This window comes from Leucopleurus acutus (assembly GCF_964270905.1).
Source record: "Leucopleurus acutus genome assembly, chromosome: 5".
In the NCBI taxonomy this organism is placed as follows: Eukaryota; Metazoa; Chordata; class Mammalia; order Artiodactyla; family Delphinidae; genus Leucopleurus; species Leucopleurus acutus.
Window position 1 is genome coordinate 29,350,096 of NC_139147.1, and position 19,282 is coordinate 29,369,377.

At 34.3% G+C, this 19,282-nt stretch overlaps 1 protein-coding gene across 1 annotated transcript in view; it reads right to left on the reverse strand.

The window, feature by feature from the left end:
- LOC309962411 (multidrug resistance-associated protein 1-like) overlaps positions 1–19,282 on the reverse strand; it is a gene marked incomplete at its 5' end in the record, with an annotated part of 84,247 nt that overhangs the window by 41,341 nt on the left and 23,624 nt on the right. The window contains 9 exons of the mRNA XM_082840253.1: positions 1,160–1,327; positions 4,702–4,878; positions 9,252–9,378; positions 9,755–9,821; positions 9,916–10,000; positions 11,743–11,889; positions 13,301–13,438; positions 16,626–16,691; positions 18,164–18,418. Of these exons, the coding sequence (XP_082696379.1) occupies positions 1,160–1,327; positions 4,702–4,878; positions 9,252–9,378; positions 9,755–9,821; positions 9,916–10,000; positions 11,743–11,889; positions 13,301–13,438; positions 16,626–16,691; positions 18,164–18,418 (1,230 nt within the window). The remainder of the gene's footprint in view (positions 1–1,159; positions 1,328–4,701; positions 4,879–9,251; positions 9,379–9,754; positions 9,822–9,915; positions 10,001–11,742; positions 11,890–13,300; positions 13,439–16,625; positions 16,692–18,163; positions 18,419–19,282) is intronic.

Here is a 19,282-nt window from a genome sequence, read left to right on the forward strand (position 1 = left end):
ACAAAAGAGTATTTTATTCCCTGGGTTACAAAAGATGGCAAAAATAAGCCATTTTAAAGAGAGCTGCAATCATTATTTTTTGTCTTTACTATTTTAGAGTATAATTCTTGGTAGGTGCCAGTTTAAGGCAGCATATATAAATATATTTCACAATGAATGATGATACACTGCTAGACAAAAAAGAAAAAAGAAAAAAGTCAGCAAATGTTTTTAACCCATTAGTTCAGGTATTCTTCATTCATTAAAAATGAATCAAATTTACAGCAAATTAAAAACAATCTTATAACTGTCACTCTTGCTTCCTTTTTCTAAGGTCCTGTAGCATTACAAAAACATGTTTGATTCAAGTCTTTATTTTTAAATCTTTCCATATTATTGTATACATATACATAAAATTGAATGAGAAGATTTATCTTGGTTTCATTTCAATAAGTAAAGACATTTGTCTATTCTTTAAATATTTATACATTTATTTAAATTTTCCAGAATTCTCTATATTAATAAATCTGTAAACACATATTGTGAATCGATGAGTATGGTTTTGTGGTCAGACAGGCTTTTAAAAATCTCTGTGGTTCTTAAATTAAGCAAGCTACAACAAGTCATTATAAGCCCTGAGTTTCTTCATGTATAAAACAAGAAACAACGATAATGCCTATCTCAGAGACTTGCTATAAGAACTAAATGAACTAATTTAGTGTCAAACATAGTATGCACTTGGTAAATATTAATTCCTTTCTTCTTGGTTCCTTCACAAGACAATTGAATTGTTATGAATGCTAGATTAATAATACCACATTTTAAGTAATAAATAATAAAGTAATACTATTTTTTATAAAAGTGCTATGCACCAAAATACCACTTTTCAAAAAAAGTCACCTAAGCTAAAAACAACTCATTTTGGCATGTAAACCACCTTCGAATATGGTATTAGTCAATGAGGTAATAATCACATAAGTTGTGGTCAGAGTAAACTTGTAAAAAATTTTAAGACATTCATTAAAGTGAGTCTGTAAAAGAGCAATATAACATCTCATTCTTTATGTGAAATTTAACTACTCTGCTTCAACAAATAAACAAAAGATTAGAATTTGGGGCACAATGCTACATAGATTATCCTCTCCTTCCCTCACTAAAGCATAAGTGATGCTATGGCTACCTTGTTTTTCAACATGCCGGAGGACCCAATCACTTTTTCAAAAAGTTGCTTTCCAACATGAACATCAACTGCAGACAAGGGATCATCCAGGAGGTAGATGTCGGCCCCACTATAGACAGCTCTGGCCAGACTGACTCGATGCCTCTGACCTCCACTTATATTCACACCCTGAAAATGAAGCAGGAGAAAAAACAAAACCAGAGGAAAAATGTGTAAATCTCAAAGCACATAGAGTTACGTCCAAATTCTCTTCTGTAGCAGGGATAGGTAATAATGCAGGGTTAACACTCCAACCTTTCTTTATCCTAAAATTCCAAAAGCCTCTATTTCCTAGTACCACTAATTTGTGCACATTAACAGATATATCTGCTTTCTCTTAATTGTGTGCTTTCAAAAGTAGATACTAACAGTTATGGAGAAAAGAATTTCCGGTTCCCTAACTCTGAAAAGTTGTGCCTGTGGAACATTAAAGAAAACTTTTGGCTGCCAGCCGTGTACTGACACTGGTGATCATTTTTAAATTGACACATAGGAGACTGAGAATAATAGCTAAATTACCAAAGCAGCAATCAACATGTCCTATTTTCTTCTGTAGAAAGATTAGTACAAGTCTTGTTGGCAAAAGTACAACTCTAAGAAGCAAGAATAAGGAATATACATCACTCTGTGAGAATTAAAGTCGACGTGTACAGCCATGTATGGAGAATTATGGGGCCAGGCCCAATTTACTTGATTTATTTTATGTTTAGTGTTTACAGATCTGGTTTAAAAGCTCTCCATGCAGCACAGAAATCAGCCAGTGCCCTATAATTGTAAAATGTCATTGCTTCTTTGCCTTTCTCGTCCTCCTACTATTCAACAAATATCTCTTATACTCTGGGTGCTGTGCTAGCACTTGGGATTTAAAGATAAATGAAACCGAGCCTCTGTCATGAGGAGGTCACATTTTAGCAGGGGAGCCAGGAGTGAAAAAAAAATATACAAAGTACTATGATACGTATATGTGTGTGTGTGTGTGTGTGTGTGTGTGTGTGTGGTGTGATTATAACAGCCCCCAACTCATGGGCTTGTCATGAGCATTTACTGAGTGTAAAATATTTAGGACAGGGCTTCCCTGGTGGCGCAGTGGTTGAGAGTCCGCCTGCCGATGCAGGGGACGCAGGTTCGTGCCCCGGTCTGGGAAGATCCCACATGCCGTGGAGCGGCTGGGCCTGTTAGCCATGGCCGCTGGGCCTGCGCGTCTGGAGCCTGTGCTCTGCAACTAGAGAGGCCGCAACAGTGAGAGGCCCACGTACCACAAAAAAAAAAAAAAAAAAAAAAAAAATATATATATATATATATATATATATATTTAGGACAAAGCCAATACCAAATACAGACACAATCAACATTAGCTATTATCACCCAATCACTCCTCTCTCCAATCCATCCTCTGACTTGTCATCACGAATCTTGTAATTATGTTATCATCTTGCTTAAAAATCTTGTATGCCCGTGTCTCTCTCTTCCCATCATCCATGAGCATCAGCAAATTCCTTAGTAGAAACCTAAGATACTTATATTCTGGTATTAACTCATCTTTCAACCACTCACCCAATGCTGCCTTCTCAAGTGACTGTGACCTACAAGCAGACTAGCCTGCCTTTTCATATCTGGGCAGAGCCTATACACTCTGCTTGGGTGCCCATATCCTCCCTTTTCAACTCAAAAGATACTCTAAGTCCTCTTTGAAATCAATCTTCTACCCAGAGTTCCAAGTAAAGTGATTCATTCCCTCCCTTCTTGTCTTGCAGTGTCCTATTTACTCACCCATTGCTAGAAATGACAATACCCATGTCAGTGTCTCACTCTCCTATGAGCTCATGCCTAGTTTATCCTTGCATTCCCAGCACATAGTGTCCAAATAAATATTGGTAAAGACAATTGATAATATCATTGGCAGAGATCCAGTTGATTGCAGTCCCTTGAAGACTGGGTGATTGATAGCTCTTTTGCTCACCCTTATATACCCCATTGCAGAATAAGGGCATATAATAGATTAATAACTATTTGTGTTCAGTGGAAGAATGCCAAAGAAAAAGATGAATAAAAGTGAGGAAAATTCTACATTCATTATCTTGGTCGTCTCATAAACAGCTGTAAACAGATTTCTTTTTGAAATATTCAATTATATGTTTATTTTAAAGTACATCATCAGATTGGGAGAAATTTAATTTAAAAATATAAAAAGCAGAAATTATAAGTGGCAATAACATTAAATGACTATATTAAATCTATACTTCACATTTTGAATTTTTCCCACTTCAATTTTTTAGTTACATACTTAGCTATTTCATTTTATTAGAGATTGGCTTTATCAGCATAATGTTCGATATGTATTAACAAGTTTGAAAAGGAAGTCACATTTCTGCATAATTCTAGCTATGGTGCCATTTCACCAAGGGATAGTGAAGATGCCAGAAAAAACACAGAGGTTGCAAAAAAATTAAATCAATTTAACACTTCGAGAAAATACATCTGCAAAGTAACAGGCTATGAATGAAACCAAAGTAAGTCTAGTTAAAGGTAAAATTTGCCTCATCCTAGATTTTATTTTTTAAATTTTTATTGAAATATAGTTGATTTACAAGTTGTGTTAATTTCAGATGTACAGCAAAATGTACACCCTCGATTTTAAATATTTCCCCTTTCTATAGTTTTGTTCTATAACTTTCAATTTATATAACAAGACAATTAAATAACTTGAAGCCAGGGTAAAAATGCCTAACAATGTTATTCTAACTCTCTTCTCAGAAATTCAAAGCACTAAGGATTATTTACTTATCTTCATAGTACACATAAATCGTAGGCAGAGGCTGCTTTTGCATTCATGTTTAATTAGTGGAGATTTTAGTCATGGGTTGGGGATCATCTCTTGGGCTTCATACTTTGGCTCATGATATCTTGTTTTGTTTTGTTTTATTTTTAACTCCAAAACACTGGGCAGCATAATAACTCTTCATTAATGAGATGAAAATAAAATAGAGCAAAGAATACGATGCCTGGGAAACAAGTTCCTCTTAAGCAGGAATGTGTAAATATGGAACAGGTACATTCATGACAGCATCGTCTCAGAGCCTCGTTAGAACCTGGCCTTGGTGCCACCACTGGAGACTGGGGCTCTGTTGTTACTGTCCTAGGCTTGACTTTGTGCACAAGAGCTTCAGGAAGAAACAAAACTATTATTCCCTCATTAGATAGTGAACGGCCTTATGCCAGCAACTAAGGCAAAGCGTTGATGATCCACTTGGTGGGCTTTCATTCCCCCATTTGGACACTAACAACAGAATTTCCTGCTGATTTTTAATCTATTTTAAAAATAGTCAATAATAAATAATTATTCGTCCTTAATATGGCCATCTCTTTCATAGGAATTCTACAATGACTTTTTAAAATTATAGTTGTATAGCTCTTCAAGACCTCAGTAAAAAGGCTATAAATATTCTATTAGCGCAGCTGAATGGAATGTTATTCCTGCATAAGATAAAATATATTTTCCTTACTCTTTCTCCAATCTCAGTTTGATCTCCATTTGGTAACTGCTCCAGATCGGGAAGGAGTGCACAGGCATCCAAAACTCGCTCATAAAGCTGCTTCTGCATGACAGAGCCAAAAAGAATGTTTTCTTGCAAAATGCAATTCTGAATCCAAGCCTGCTGGGAGACATAAGCCACAGAGCCCTACAAAAGAAAGAAATAAAATAAATACTCTTAACAAGGGAAAAGGAGAACTTGCATGTACCACATTAAAGGAACGTATCTAATCCATGGTTTTGCTTTCTTTAACTTGAATTTAAAACTATTTAGATGATTTCTTCAATGTAAATATATTCTATTTACATTTTCATCTTATATCCTGTTTTAATCTTATGTATTTTTATTAGAGGCCCCTTCAAATGAGTTACTTGGTGCCTTTTATTTACTTTCACTCTAGCTTCTATCAAAGTTACCTGTCTGGTGGGATTTTCTGGAAGCAGACACTGAGTTTATTAGTCAGCTCTATCTACCCTAACAAGGTACCATGAACTGGGTTGCTTAATTTCTTTTCTCACAAGTGTGAGATCAGGTGTTGGCAGGGTTGGCTTCTCCTGAGGCCTATCTCCTTAGCTTGTAGATGGCTTTCTTCTCCTGAGTCTTCACATGGCCTTCCCTTTGTGTGTGTGTCCTAATTTCTTCTTCTCATAGAGATATCAGCCATACTGGATTAGGGCCCACCCTACTGACCTTATTTTAACTTATTATCTCCTTAAAGACCTTATCTCCAAATACAGTCACATTCTCAGGTACTGTGGGTTAGGACTTCAACATATGAATTTGGGGGGAATACAATTCAGTCTATAATATTGAATTTGGGGTGCAAGTTGTTTATTTGGGATCAATTCTTAGGAAAGAAAAGGAAGAAGGAGGATTGGGTAGAGCAGGAAGTCGCACAGCAATTCAGATCCAACAAAGATTTGGTCAACCCTCCAGAGAGCTATGGAGGTGCATCACCCATCAGTTGTTCTCTGTTAGGCTGAACTGGCCTGGCCTTTCAGAGTGGGACCCCAGGAGGTCAGCATGAAGGTGCTGATGTGTTATATGTACTCCCAAGGCTGGGTGGCAAGCCCTCCCTAGAAGGGGGGGTCTGGGCAGCACATCTCTCTCTTCCACATACTCTCTGCTCTTAAATTCATTTTTTGATAATTTTATATCTTGACATTATTCTTGAATATGACTCTGCTCCATAAAATATCCTTTGAACTAGCCCTTGTCTTCCAAAGGATTCCCAGTATTTGAACTAGAGACTCACATTTCAATCTGCCCCATGGACTCTATCCAAACACTGATTTGAGTATTTTGAATATTATGCACTCTGTAACAATACCACACATTTAAAGTACTTTCTGACGTAGACCTGTGTGTAACTACCAGTCTTTCGATTTCTACCAACTACTTTGAAGGTCAAAGATTAATTTTTAATTCCTCCTTGTTGAGCATGTAAGACATAGAATGGCTTTTGAGCCAAAACAATATAGTTCTGATCTGACTTGATCTTGAAAACAAAAGTAATTGCTCTTGAATTGCCTCATTTAGTGAATAACTTTTGATTAGAATAGCATATTAAATCTGTCCTCGGGTGATAGAACTTCTGAATACTTGATATACATTAGTCAAGATAAGGGGAACAGAGGGTGAAGAACACAGGAGAAAAGATTGTAGAACAGGGAAAAGTGGTATATAATATAAAACCGGAACTAAATACTACATTGAGAGGTGTGGACTTGATGTTCTGGTATGACAGCAGCTGAAAAAAAGTTAATCAATTTTCACAGAGATGTAAATTTTTCCTTTTATCATCATTATAATTATCATTTGCGTCTCACATACAAATGAAAATGTTTTTGTTTCATTTCATTCTTAATAATAAAACTACGATAGAAGTTTTGCTAATTCAAAAATGGACTCTAAATCTCTGATGTTTTATCAAAGAACATTGAATATTGGATACTCTGCATGAATGATGTCTGATGTAAGCCTTAGAAACTGAGAATAGGGGATCTTAGAATTTGAACGTTGGAATGATATGCCTCAAAAAAGTGCTCATGTGAAACCTTGAGAAACAGAAAGATGTAAACAAGATCACCTTATAAATACTAAATGTTAAGTTGGCCATGCCATCATCATGATATTACTACTAAATTAGATATAATAAGGATGACACATATATTTAGGATTAAAAATGTTTTCAGAAATAATTCAGAGTGTGGTACCTCAAATCCTCCACTGATCCAGACCAACAAGCTTCCTAAAGAACAATGTGGCCAATTATACAGACAGATAATATTGTTTCCCTTTAAAACAAATATCGTATATTAACGCATGTATGTGGAACCTAGAAAAATGGTACAGATGAAGCAGTTTGCAGGGCAGAAGTTGAGACACAGATGTAGAGAACAAACGTATGGACACCAAGGGGGGAAAACCGTGGTGGGGTGGGTGGGGATGGTGGTGTGCTGAATTGGGCGATTGGGATTGACATGTATACACTGATGTGTATAAAATTGATGACTAATAAGAACCTGCAGTATAAAAAACCAACCAACCAAACAAACAAACAACTAATACTAAACTTTCTTTGGGTTATTTGTATGGAAATATGTTAATATAAATGTTGCAGACATTACATGAAATTTCTAAAAATCTTATATGTTCTGGTATAATGTTATAAGTCATAATTCTAGTTATTACTTTAAAATGTATATCTCAGAAATAAATAAATTTCATTGTCAGTTGCATTATTATGAACTTTCATCAAATCTTTAAAAAAAACAGAAAGAAAAACAAGCCATTAAAGATAAATTCTTCCAAGAGAATTAAAACACGTTATATACCTCTGAAAAATATATATATATATTGTTTCTCTTTGACAACCCTAGCTTAACATAAACAAAGTGTGTCCTCTCTGCTTTACGATTAGTAATAGCAATGTTATGGTTTCTATTATCACCATGAACACTTTCTTAATTACGAATTCTCAAAGGTATCAGAAATAATCTTTAAATCTTACCATGAGTACCTCAACAATCATAATGAAGATAACAAAACCATAAAAATTCATAGGGAGCCAGCTGACTCTATGCCAAGAACTAGTCTAGGTCTTTGCACATTATCTTATTCAATCTACTGCTTAACCTTTCAAGCTTATTATTATCATTTATGCATCAGGTGAAACCTAGAATTGATATTGTTTTTATATTGATACACTCCTAATTATTTTTCAAGATTAAATAAAAGGCTACCTACTTTCTGATTGTTTTTCTCTTTAAAGCAGGATTTGTTGTTTTTATACCGTTTCATTTAAAAAATCTAATTTAAATACTTGTAATTGATCTCAGTATCTCCCTCACTAGACTATGAACTCTGTAAGAAGTGCAGCATATCCTATTCATGTTTATTTCCCTGGTACTAAGTGCTAGGCACATAGTATGTGCTCAATAATTGCTTTGTGAAATTAACCAAAGGAACTGAACGATAATAAAATCAACATGACAAGCATTATATTTTTAAAGGATACTTACTGGCCTAGGAAAAGGTATAGTCATCTTGATCGATAGACAAATGGCTGATTGTAATCATTAGGAAGCACATAAGGAGACAAAGATCGTGTACTTAGAGTTAAATAGTGGTATTCATTAAGTGTAACCTTATCAGAAAAAGTCCTAAAAATCATACTTGATTCCAAACTAAGAAATAGCAACTCTGAGAGAGAAATTAATAATCACTAAAGAACTGGAGTCAGGAAAGATATAAAGACATGAGGAAAGATATATTATGAACAAAAAATAAAAAGATTTGGAGTTGCTTTTTCCTCGAGAGCAAAACTGTGAAGACACTGGTTTCAGATCTATAGAGCTTCTCCATCTTGTCAGATGTGAGAGGAGCGAATAGGTAGTATTTTACCTAACAGTTAGTTAGGTCTAAGGAAAAACTCATTAGATAGTCTAGTATTTCAGAGAAGAAAAAGCTGATGAAGAACTTCTTGAATTCTTATTCCTACTGACCTTTAAGAATAAAACAAATGGCTGGGAGTGGAGTAGACCTCTCCTTAGTCCAAAGGCTTAAATTTAAATGTAAGCTGTTAATATTATTATTTTCCTGAGGTTTTTCTAGGTCAAAGGTCCTTCTCATGAGCAACTACAAGATTTCTTAGAAATGGAACGGCCATAATTACTTAGGAAACATTGCAGTGAATGATAATTAGAAACCTAATCAAACTACATTATAAATCACATTCGTTTCTCTATAATTGGTTGCAATTTAGTTAATATCATCAAACAATTACCATAAGCATTCCTAAATGATTTGCTGAAGTATCTGGAGGACACAATGCTCTTACTAAGCCATCCATAGTTAATCAATTTTTGTGGAAATTTAAATGATTGTTACAAACTAGAAATGCTCATTAAATACTTGCATCTTCAATTCAATTTGATAAATTCTTATTGACACTAATGATATGCTGGCTGTAGCCTATTACACTAGGAGATGTGAAAAGAATGCATTGTTGACTTTACCTTTCTTTGGACTACTCCTTTAAGTTTCTCCATTTCCCCTAGAACGGCAGAAAGCAGAGATGATTTTCCAGACCCAACTTGCCCTATAACAGCCACTAAAGCTCCTTCTGGAATCTTTATGTTTAAGCTGCATGACAAGAAAAGGAGAGAGATGACATAAGAAGTTCATGTTATAATTGTTTTTAATGTATATTCCTAGACAAGTCACTGTATCACTGCACTGGGTATCATCCCTGAAATTGCTGCTATTCACACTGTCCTACATTCCAAACTTCCAAAATGCAACAGCAAATGCTGCAGAGGAAATAGAGGAAATGAAAAGGGAAAAAAGAGAGTAAAACAACCATAAAAATGAAATGTGCAGTGAAAGGTTTAAAAAAAATCTTGTAAATTCCAATAGATTCATCTTCTGCTTAAAAACTCTAAAAAATAAAAACATGGAACATTATAGAATTCAATGTTAAAATTTTTTTGTTTTTAATTTTCCCCAAACCATGACTTACTCTTTTAATATTGGAATCCCTGTTTTATCCCAGGAAAAGGAAGCATTTGTAAAACCAATGGCATGATCTAGGAAGAAAAAATAAATACAAATGTATCTTCGAATCAATTGTCTTCAGCCCAGAAGTCAAATAAATATTGAATACAAAGAGGAACTCCTGACCTCCTATGTACTTTGTTTCTATACTTCGAGGATGAAAGTCCTCAGTATTGAGAAAGTCTTCCAAACGAACCAATGATATTCTTGTCTATCAAAATAAATGCAAATGAAATTTTTTGGGTTTCAAACACAAGTTAAACTGAAAAGCATTTATTGTGAATTACAGTATGATTAAAATTTTTTGATGTAAATTGAAGACATTGATAAAAATATTCAGCAAGCATAGTTTGCATTGTTTTAAAGTTTATAAATGAGTCCATCCATAAAGAAAAAGAACAGTTTCAAGGATCAAAGATCAAAACAAATATCATATATGCAGGAAAGCATGAGAAGAAGAAAGCAAAATTCCTCCTTAACATTCTAATAAAGACATAACAACTGATTCATTAATAATTATACAAAAATTAGTTTTTAAAAGCAACTTCAGGACGATTGAATGAATTCTGCTTCTGAGCATAAATAAAATGATTGTTTTGGCAATAGTAACTTTTAGTTATAGTAAAATACCTGTAACATGTTTAGCTACAATTATGATAAATAGAATCATTTTTCCCCCTGAAACTGACTTGCATGAAACCTCTAGTATATTTTTATTCACTTTATGCTAGGAAATGTCTATTGTTAATGGATAAGATGTAATTGGGCTGTGGTTTTGTTTACCAAGTGTGTCATATCAGTATGCAGAACTGGTTCTTTTTCTTCTCTTTTTTTTTTTTTTTTAACAATTGTTCTCCTTATTTGTTTAGTGACAGTAGTAGCATACCACTAGGAGTTGGAAGACACTTTGCCATACCAGACCTTTAGCTAGATTCTAATTTCAAAAGCAAAACTAAACTGTTACTCTAAGAATGACATTTTCTTTAAGAGAAGTGTGCTGTGAAACAAGTGTTAAAAGCATCACAACAATAGTACTTCTATGCCCTCTGTTGGTCATTATTAGTAAAATAACATAAAAATGGTATTATGTAACAAAAATAGCTTAATTGGTATTTACTATAGAAGTATGTTACTCTTCATTTAAATAATTTAAAAATTAAAAGGCAAAGTTCTTAGATCAAAGAGCCGGTTCCAATAAGCAAAGATTCACTTTGTTTATGAACCCAGACTTGAAAAGGATTTGATGGTGGAATGCCCAAACCTGATATCAAAAAAATTTAACTGAGAAAATCTCAGGGCAAAAGGATGAAGGAACTCAGTTCTTTGGATTCCTTGTGGTTTTAGCCACCTTCTACTCATTATAGCATCTAAAGAGCCTCTAGCAATTGGAGATTACAATAAAAGCAGGCTGAACCAGATACCTCATACAAGGTTTGTTGGCAGACTGATATTATCAATGCACTTTTCTCCCTGGTTTATTCATTTAGTATAGACGAAATGCTGCTGAACCCTGGGAAAATTCAGATCCAGCTCTGTGCAAAGCACCTAGTTAAAAATTTTTCAGCTGAAAACAGAAAATGAACCCTTTAATGGCATAGTGTCAAACACCAAATTTTAAAAAGCTAAATAAAAGAAACTAACACTTAGCAAAGAAAACAGTATCACATATTGGAAAGTCATTTTCAATTGACTTGAAAAGAAAGTCAATTGACTTTCTATTGAAAAGACGCGTAAAAGTCATTTTTATAGAAGAGAAGCACAGGCAAAGAAGACACGATTCCTTCCATTCTATAATGTTCTCTATTGCTCATTAAATCAGGGAGGTTAACTTTGAAAGCAGTGTAAAGCAACTACAAAAAGTGAAATTTAAAAAAAAGACAAAGAAATGAAATATGCAAAACCATAGATTTCAGTAGAGAAATGATTCTCAGTTTAAGGATACTTTGGATGTACCTGGACCACAGCTGAGATCACCATTGGTAAATCAAACAGAGGAAGCCTCAAAATATTAAACAAAGACAGAGATGTGAACACTTTAGTGGCTGTTAAAATGTTGCCTTCGTCCAGTAAGAAATAGACCCCAAATGTTGCCAGGGACACCTTAAAAATAGAGATATGTTATTATCTTCAATTATTCAATTATGAGTTAGAGACTCAAAATTAGGAAAGAAAATTTTAATAACCTTTATTGTTGCTGTTTAGCAAAATTCAGTACTATTCAGTACTACTGCAGAAAGTTATGAAATCAATGTTTAGTACAGATCATACAATTGTGTATCTTAGATAACGACATCCTATGAACATGTGGTCTAGCTTCCTTCTTTGACATATCGTATTTTCACTAGAGTAATTATTCCCGTTTAAAACGTATAGTAGTTCATCTTTCTTCAAAGTGGAGAAGTTTTATGTAAATTTTTTCCAGTAACGTGTGCATACCTTCTGTCTCATATTCAATAATTATACTTTCTCTGTGTCTTAGTATTAACTGAGGAAGGCATAAATAAATCACGACTGATAAGATTTATATTTATTCGCGTTAAGTTTCATTTAGAAAAGGTAGAAAAGTTCATTTATGCATGAGAATGTATTGACTATTTATCATGTACACAGGACTGTCTTAAACAAATGTTTCTTGGACATTTCTACTAAAGTATTCCAAATGTAAATATTGCTTTTACTTTCATAATACCCATATGTCTGTTTGAATAAAAAATAATAATATTTTAAATTAACAACAGGGGAGACATATAGAATGTTCCCTGACCCCATCACCACTGAAAGTGGTAACTTTGGTTAAAATTGATACTTCAGGTATACGTAGTTTTCTTGTCCTTTGGCTTTCAGCTGCTGCTTCATATTTTAAGGCAATTTATGCTCTTTAAATAGCATGAGATTCCCAATATTTGTATGAAGTGACAGAAGAAGAATGACCTCAGTTCATATCAATTCACCTACAAATACTAATTCTATAACTTTAGGATGTTTCCAAACTATCAATATTTCCATTTCCTTTTGTGAAATGAGAAAAGTAATGCCTTATTATTTCAAGAATGAAATAAAGCAATGCATATAACCTGTCTGGTAAACAGTAGAAACACTCAATAAACGTTTAGATAACTTCCCTTCCCAACTCTATGTAGTGTGACTTTGGTTCTTGCTTAAAAGGGATTAATCATGAAAATCAAAAAACTTTAGAGCTGAAACGGAACTCTGAAATACAGGTTATATTTTTTAAGAATGAGGATGGCATATGTTCAATCCATAAGAAATTTACAAAGATGTAAAATCTTATTATATATAAAAAATACAGACCAATGAGAATGCACCAAAAAATTTTTCCCCTTCTTTAAAACTTTCATTCTCTTATCTCCATAGGTTAATGACTGCAAACTTTTTAATTTAAATTCAGATAAAGAAGATTTCACTTTGGACACCTTAATTCCAGGTAATTTGAAGGTGAATCCACAAATCAAATTTGAAAATCAAAACAAGAAATAATACACACACTCACAAAGAATGGAATGCAAGTTAAAGTCAGCATAGAAAATACAGCAAGATACCCAGCTGATGCTTGAACTTCCAATTCCTGTTCTCGAATTTCAATAATCTTCTTTTTATAGGAGGGTTCCCATGCATAAAGTTTAAGGATCTGTGAAGAAGTCAGACAATGACTATTTGACAATCAATATCATAGAAGGAATAAAAGCATGCACACATACAAATACACACACTATAACACATACACACACTCACATAATTGTGTAGGTAAAAAAAACAGATGTTACCTATAAAGTAAAGAAAATTTCTCCTGTTTTCAACTCAGTCAAAACACTTCCTTGAATTGTGTTTTTTTGGGGTGGGTCGGGGGAGGAAATCACCATTTCCCCAGGCTTATGTCTCTCTTACCCACCAGTAGCTTATTCTTGAGCCAGATTTTGGCAACATCCCAGTTCCTGGCATGAGCTCCATAGCAGTTTCTATCTAGCTTAATCCTGTCAATTTTCCTGCTGGTCCAACTCTCAGTTCTGTTCTCTTCCCATTTCTAAATATCTAAGCTTCTCTCCTTGGTCTCCCAATTTCTTGAAAACTGATGTCTTGGGACTTCAAGCCATTTTCTGAAAGGTTACTGGTGTTCTGAGATTGTAAACTATTTTCTGAGATGGAAAACATGCAGAAGCAGAATCATACAATGGCTCACCACATATGTTTTAGAGTGAGATAGACCTACATTCAAATTCCAGCTCTCTCTCTTTGTGGTGATTAATTTTATGTGTTAATTTGGCTACATTATGTTGCCCAGTTCTTTGATTAAACACCAGTCTAGATGTTGCTGTGAAGGTAATTTTTAGATCTGATTACCATTTAAATCATCAGACTTTAAATAAAGCAGATTACCCTCCATTAAATGGGTTGGCCTCATCCAATCAGTTGAAGACATTAAGAGAAAAAAACTGAGGCTCCCTGAGAAGGAAGGAATTCTGCCTCCAGACTCAAGATGGCAACATCAACTCCTGCTGGAATTTCCAGGCTGCTCAACAGATTTCACACTTACCAGCCCCCATAATCATAAGCCAATTCCTTAAAATAAATCTTTATCTATCTATCTATCTATCTATCTATCTATCTATCTATCTATCTATCTATCTATATGTCTATCTGTCCTATTAGTCCTGGTTCTCTGGAGATCCCTAATAATCTCTCATCAGCTCTGTGAACTTAGACATGACCCTTACCTGCTCAGATACTTTGTTTCCTTATTTGTAAAATGAAGATGAGAAATCTTTTTCTTGAGGTTTATAAGAATTATATGAGGAAACAGATATAAAGTGATAGGCACAGTGCATGACACATAGAAAATGTTCAATAAATGCTAATATATTATCATTATCAAATAGAGGCTCTATGACACCTGTTTTCAGACTCCAAGGATGCAAACTGCTCACACCTTTAAACTATACTAATTGATTGCCACTTGGACCTCTACCAAAATTCTAGTGTATTTACTACTGGGACTGCTATTTTAAATCTTGAACTTTGCTTAGATCTTGAGGAAATTTTCTTTTATTTTATCTACACTGTCCTAGTCCTACTGATAATACAAATTTCCTTTTATGAATATCAATACTTAAAACCTATGAACATACATCACTCTACTTTCTAATGGATGCAGGAGCTCTCAATTAACCCACCAAGAGGTGCAAGATGCATCTGGATCATATACTTTGGGGATGTGTGACCTTATTGAATAATCTGAGTTAAATTTCAGAGTTAGTTACTGCCATTCTAAAGTTCAGATGATTAAGTGGATAACAGCCTCCTTTCAAGGTATCTTCAATCTAACAATGTCTTTCACTTCAGTAATTTATATTTTTGTAAAAATTCTACACAGCACAATACAGTATATCATTTATTGATTCTAAGGTGAATCAATGGGTACATATAATGGGTTTATTCTGTGTATATAATGATAGATGCACCAGACAGAGGGAATGTCCTATGCATTTTTAAATGTTAGAAGGAGGGCTTCCCCGGTGACGCAGTGGTTGAGAGTCCGCCTGCCGATGCAGAGGACACGGGTTCGTGCCCCGGTCCGGGAAGATCCCACATGCTGTGGAGCGGCTGGGCCTGTGAGCCATGGCCACTGAGCCTGCGCGTCCGGAGCCTGTGCTCCGCAACGGGAGAGGCCACAACAGTGAGAGGCCCGCGTACCGCAAAATAAATAAATAAATAAATAAAATAAATGTTAGAAGGAAATTCCATGTGAACTCTGCAAATTTTGTGCTTTAGAAAAATCTGGTAAGCTATAATCCAAGTGCAATAGGATTTGAAATTATATACAGGTCTCCAATTTACAATGATTCAATTTAGGATTTTTCAACTCTAGGATGGTGCAAAAGCAATGCTCATTCAATGGAACCTGCACCTCCAATTTTGGATTTTGATCTTTTCCCGGGTTAGTAATATGTGGTATACTACTCTGTCGTGATGCTGGGCAGCCACACAGTCCAGAGAGTAAACAACCAATACACTTGCAACCATTCTGTAACCATACTACCATTCTGTTTTTCACTTTCAGTACAGTATTCAATAAATTAATGAACTTTTCAACACCTTATTATAAAATAGGCTCTGTGTTAGATGATTTTGCCCAACTGTAGTCTAATGTAAGTGATCTGAGCATAGTTAGGCTAGGCTAAGCTATGATAGTCAGTATGTCAGGTGTATTAAATGCATTTTCGACTTAAGGATATTTTCAGCTTATGATGGGTTTATCAGGATATAGCTCCATTGTAAATTCAGGAAGATCTCTATTCAAAAGTTCAAAAGGTTTCACTCATTTTATCACAGAGAAAATGTTAGTGGTGTGGAGTGGGGGTAGCTTTTCTAGGAAACAAATAATCTGTAACACACCTTTCATAGAATAGCATTTGTACGATCATTTCTATTCTGAGTAAAAGAACCCCGTATAAATCTGCCTTCTCATCACTTACCCTGTCTGTATAAATCTGCCTTCACACTGATGACAATGATATTGTCACTCTGCCCTGCTTCATCCCATCACTTCTACCCTTGAAACAAGTAATATTTTGTATCTTTTGGGATATTTGTGTTTAGTTGTTGGTTGAGAATCAAAAAAAAGCCTGCATTTTATTTGGCTTTATTTAAATGTTATTTCAACAATAAGAATTCCTATACATCTGAAATCTAAAATGCTCCCTCAAAAATTATACTTATATCATTACTTTGATATTGAGAATGCTAAAAAATTCATTTATTGTTTAACTCATTGCTATATTCTAAATAGTTAAATTAAAGGTATGCTCTTTTTATATTACCTTAATTCCATGTAAGATTTCATTGAGCAGTTTTATCTGTTTGTCTTTGTTCTTCGTTTGGCTTTTCTAGGTAAGGAAAAGAAAATGAAAGTATATTTGACGAGAGTTGCTAATACTTTAATTGACATGACCATAGCTATTTTTAAAAATACAATGTATTTCCTCTATTTTGTATAATATTTTATATAAAACCATCTTATAATGTTCATGCAATATTATTCTGTTGATAATGTTAGAAAATAGTTATAAATAGACATTATAAACTTGAAAGTAGCCAGCAGTAGGATAAAAACAAGGTGTACATTTTCCAAAAGTGTAGAAAATATAATAGTTATTTAGAATGGAACGATAAAATAATATCCATATTCTATTAAAATGGGATAAAATTCCCCAAACTCTATCAATTATATATATATATAAATAAAGGTTTCTATATTTTAAGTGTACTATCTTGAGTGTTATTAGTACTTTGGAAATTAGAGTGATTAAAATGTATATTTTCAAATACTGGTTTTTTGGCAAACATTATATAAGTATTATACATTTATTCAAATGCTTACTATTTATATTATTTTATACTTATTATTGTTTATGTATTGCTTCTTAAGGGTTTCCTCCAATAATACTGTCACAATTATTTTATATATAATAATAAGTATTTGTATATCTAACAAAGTACACATTTACAAGTTAATATCCTTAATATTGTTTGTATGATTAAAGCATATTTTCTGTTTGGAATATTTGTATATAATATTGGAGTCTCTTTGGATGTCTTAGGGCTCTAGATTAAGGTCCTAAAAATGTAAGTCCAGGGCTTCCCCGGTGGCGCACTTGTTGGGAGTCCGCCTGCCAATGCAGGGGACACGGGTTCGTGCCCTGGTTCAGGAAGATCTCACATACCGCGGAGCGGCTGGGTCCGTGAGCCATGGCCGCTGAGCCTGCGCGTCCAGAGCCTGTGCTCCGCAACGGGAGGGGCCACAACAGTGAGAGGCCCGTGTACCTCAAAAAAAAAAGTAAGTCCATTCCTAAAAATTTGACTTACAATCATTTAAAATCCAGAATATTTTTTAAAAATTAGTTTAAAAGAATTCACTGAAAAACCTGTTATTCTAAATACTAGTGTGTTTAGTAATTCGTAATTTTCTTTTTTTTTTTTTTTTTTTTTTTTTTGCGGTACGCGGGCCTCCCACTGCTGTGGCCTCTCCCGCTGTGGAGCACAGGCTCCGGATGCACAGGCTCAGCGGCCATGGCCCACGGGCTCAGCCGCTCCGCGGCATGTGGGATCCTCCAGGACCGGGGCACGAACCCATGTCCCCTGCATCGGCAGGCAGACTCCCAACCACTGCGCCACCAGGGAAGCCCTATTTTATAATCATATGTTATTTTCTATTTCTCATCTTTAAAGCCTAATCTTTTTGGTAATTATTTGAAAACTTCAGAAAAATATAAAAGAAGGCATAAATTTTCAGCACCTAAATGTATTAAAGTAATAAGTACTATTGGACACATGTAACTTGAGGCAATCATATTCTTACCTTCAGCTTTTTCATTCTATTTGCAACTAAAGTATTCATTGGGATAACAAACACAAGGACTGCTACCCCTGCTAACACTGCTGGACCCAGCTCTTGCCAAAGGAATGATATGGCCATCAGGATTTGAAAAGGACCTGACCAAAGGAGATTGATGTTTGCGGTCAAGTCCATGAGCTGCTGGGCATCTGCTGACATCAAGTTAATAATTTCCCCAGTGGAAAACTTTTTTCTAGAAACATTAGATAAAAGCAGGGCCTGGAAAAAGAGAAGCAAAATACTCAGAGTTCTGTAGATCATGAGGGATCTTTACAGTCAAACAATGGTAACTTTTAACTAAAAATAAAAATTTGTAATATATTTAGAAAAATATGCATGATTGCTTATGCATCAGATCATATAATATCAAGAGCTATGTTTTTAGATGAAGAAAAAACAATTATTGATCAAATTACATAGTTTTAAAATTTACTATGTATTGGTAGAGAGTAACAGTTGGATTCCCAAGCAAATACATTCACCAAGCACTCTTTACAATTTGTGGAATTGAAAAACTGCAAAAGAAATCAATTCTAGATTTCTAGCACTGAGCTTCCTCTCTATTTACTGGCGTATAATGCTAAACCATCTAACTTTTATCAATACAAAGTACACAAGTGAATCAATGAATATCTAATGAATGCTAATTTTTCAATGATACAGTCCTAAATCTTAAAGAGATTATAATCTAATTGTGCAGTCCACTCCCCTCCTACACAGACATCCTACACACAGGCTGATTATAACAATAGGTAAGAAGGGCCATGGGGATTCAGAGAGATAAGAGTATTGAAAAGGATTCATGGACAAGTTGGAAATACATGTTTTCTTTTCTTCAAAATCCTAATTCTCACTTTCCCTCTGTGTATGTTATTTAATATTATATTGAATTCAATATCCTTAAGGTTAATTACTGGTATCTTCTTACTAAGGTTGATATTAGAAATTCATTTATTTAATTTCCCACTCATTTAAAATTCCCAGTGAAAAGCATAAATAACTGTAAAAATAGTGGAAATTTATATTTAAACTGGAAAAGAGGCAAAAGTCCATTCATATGACAAAAGTTCTAAAGAATTTCCA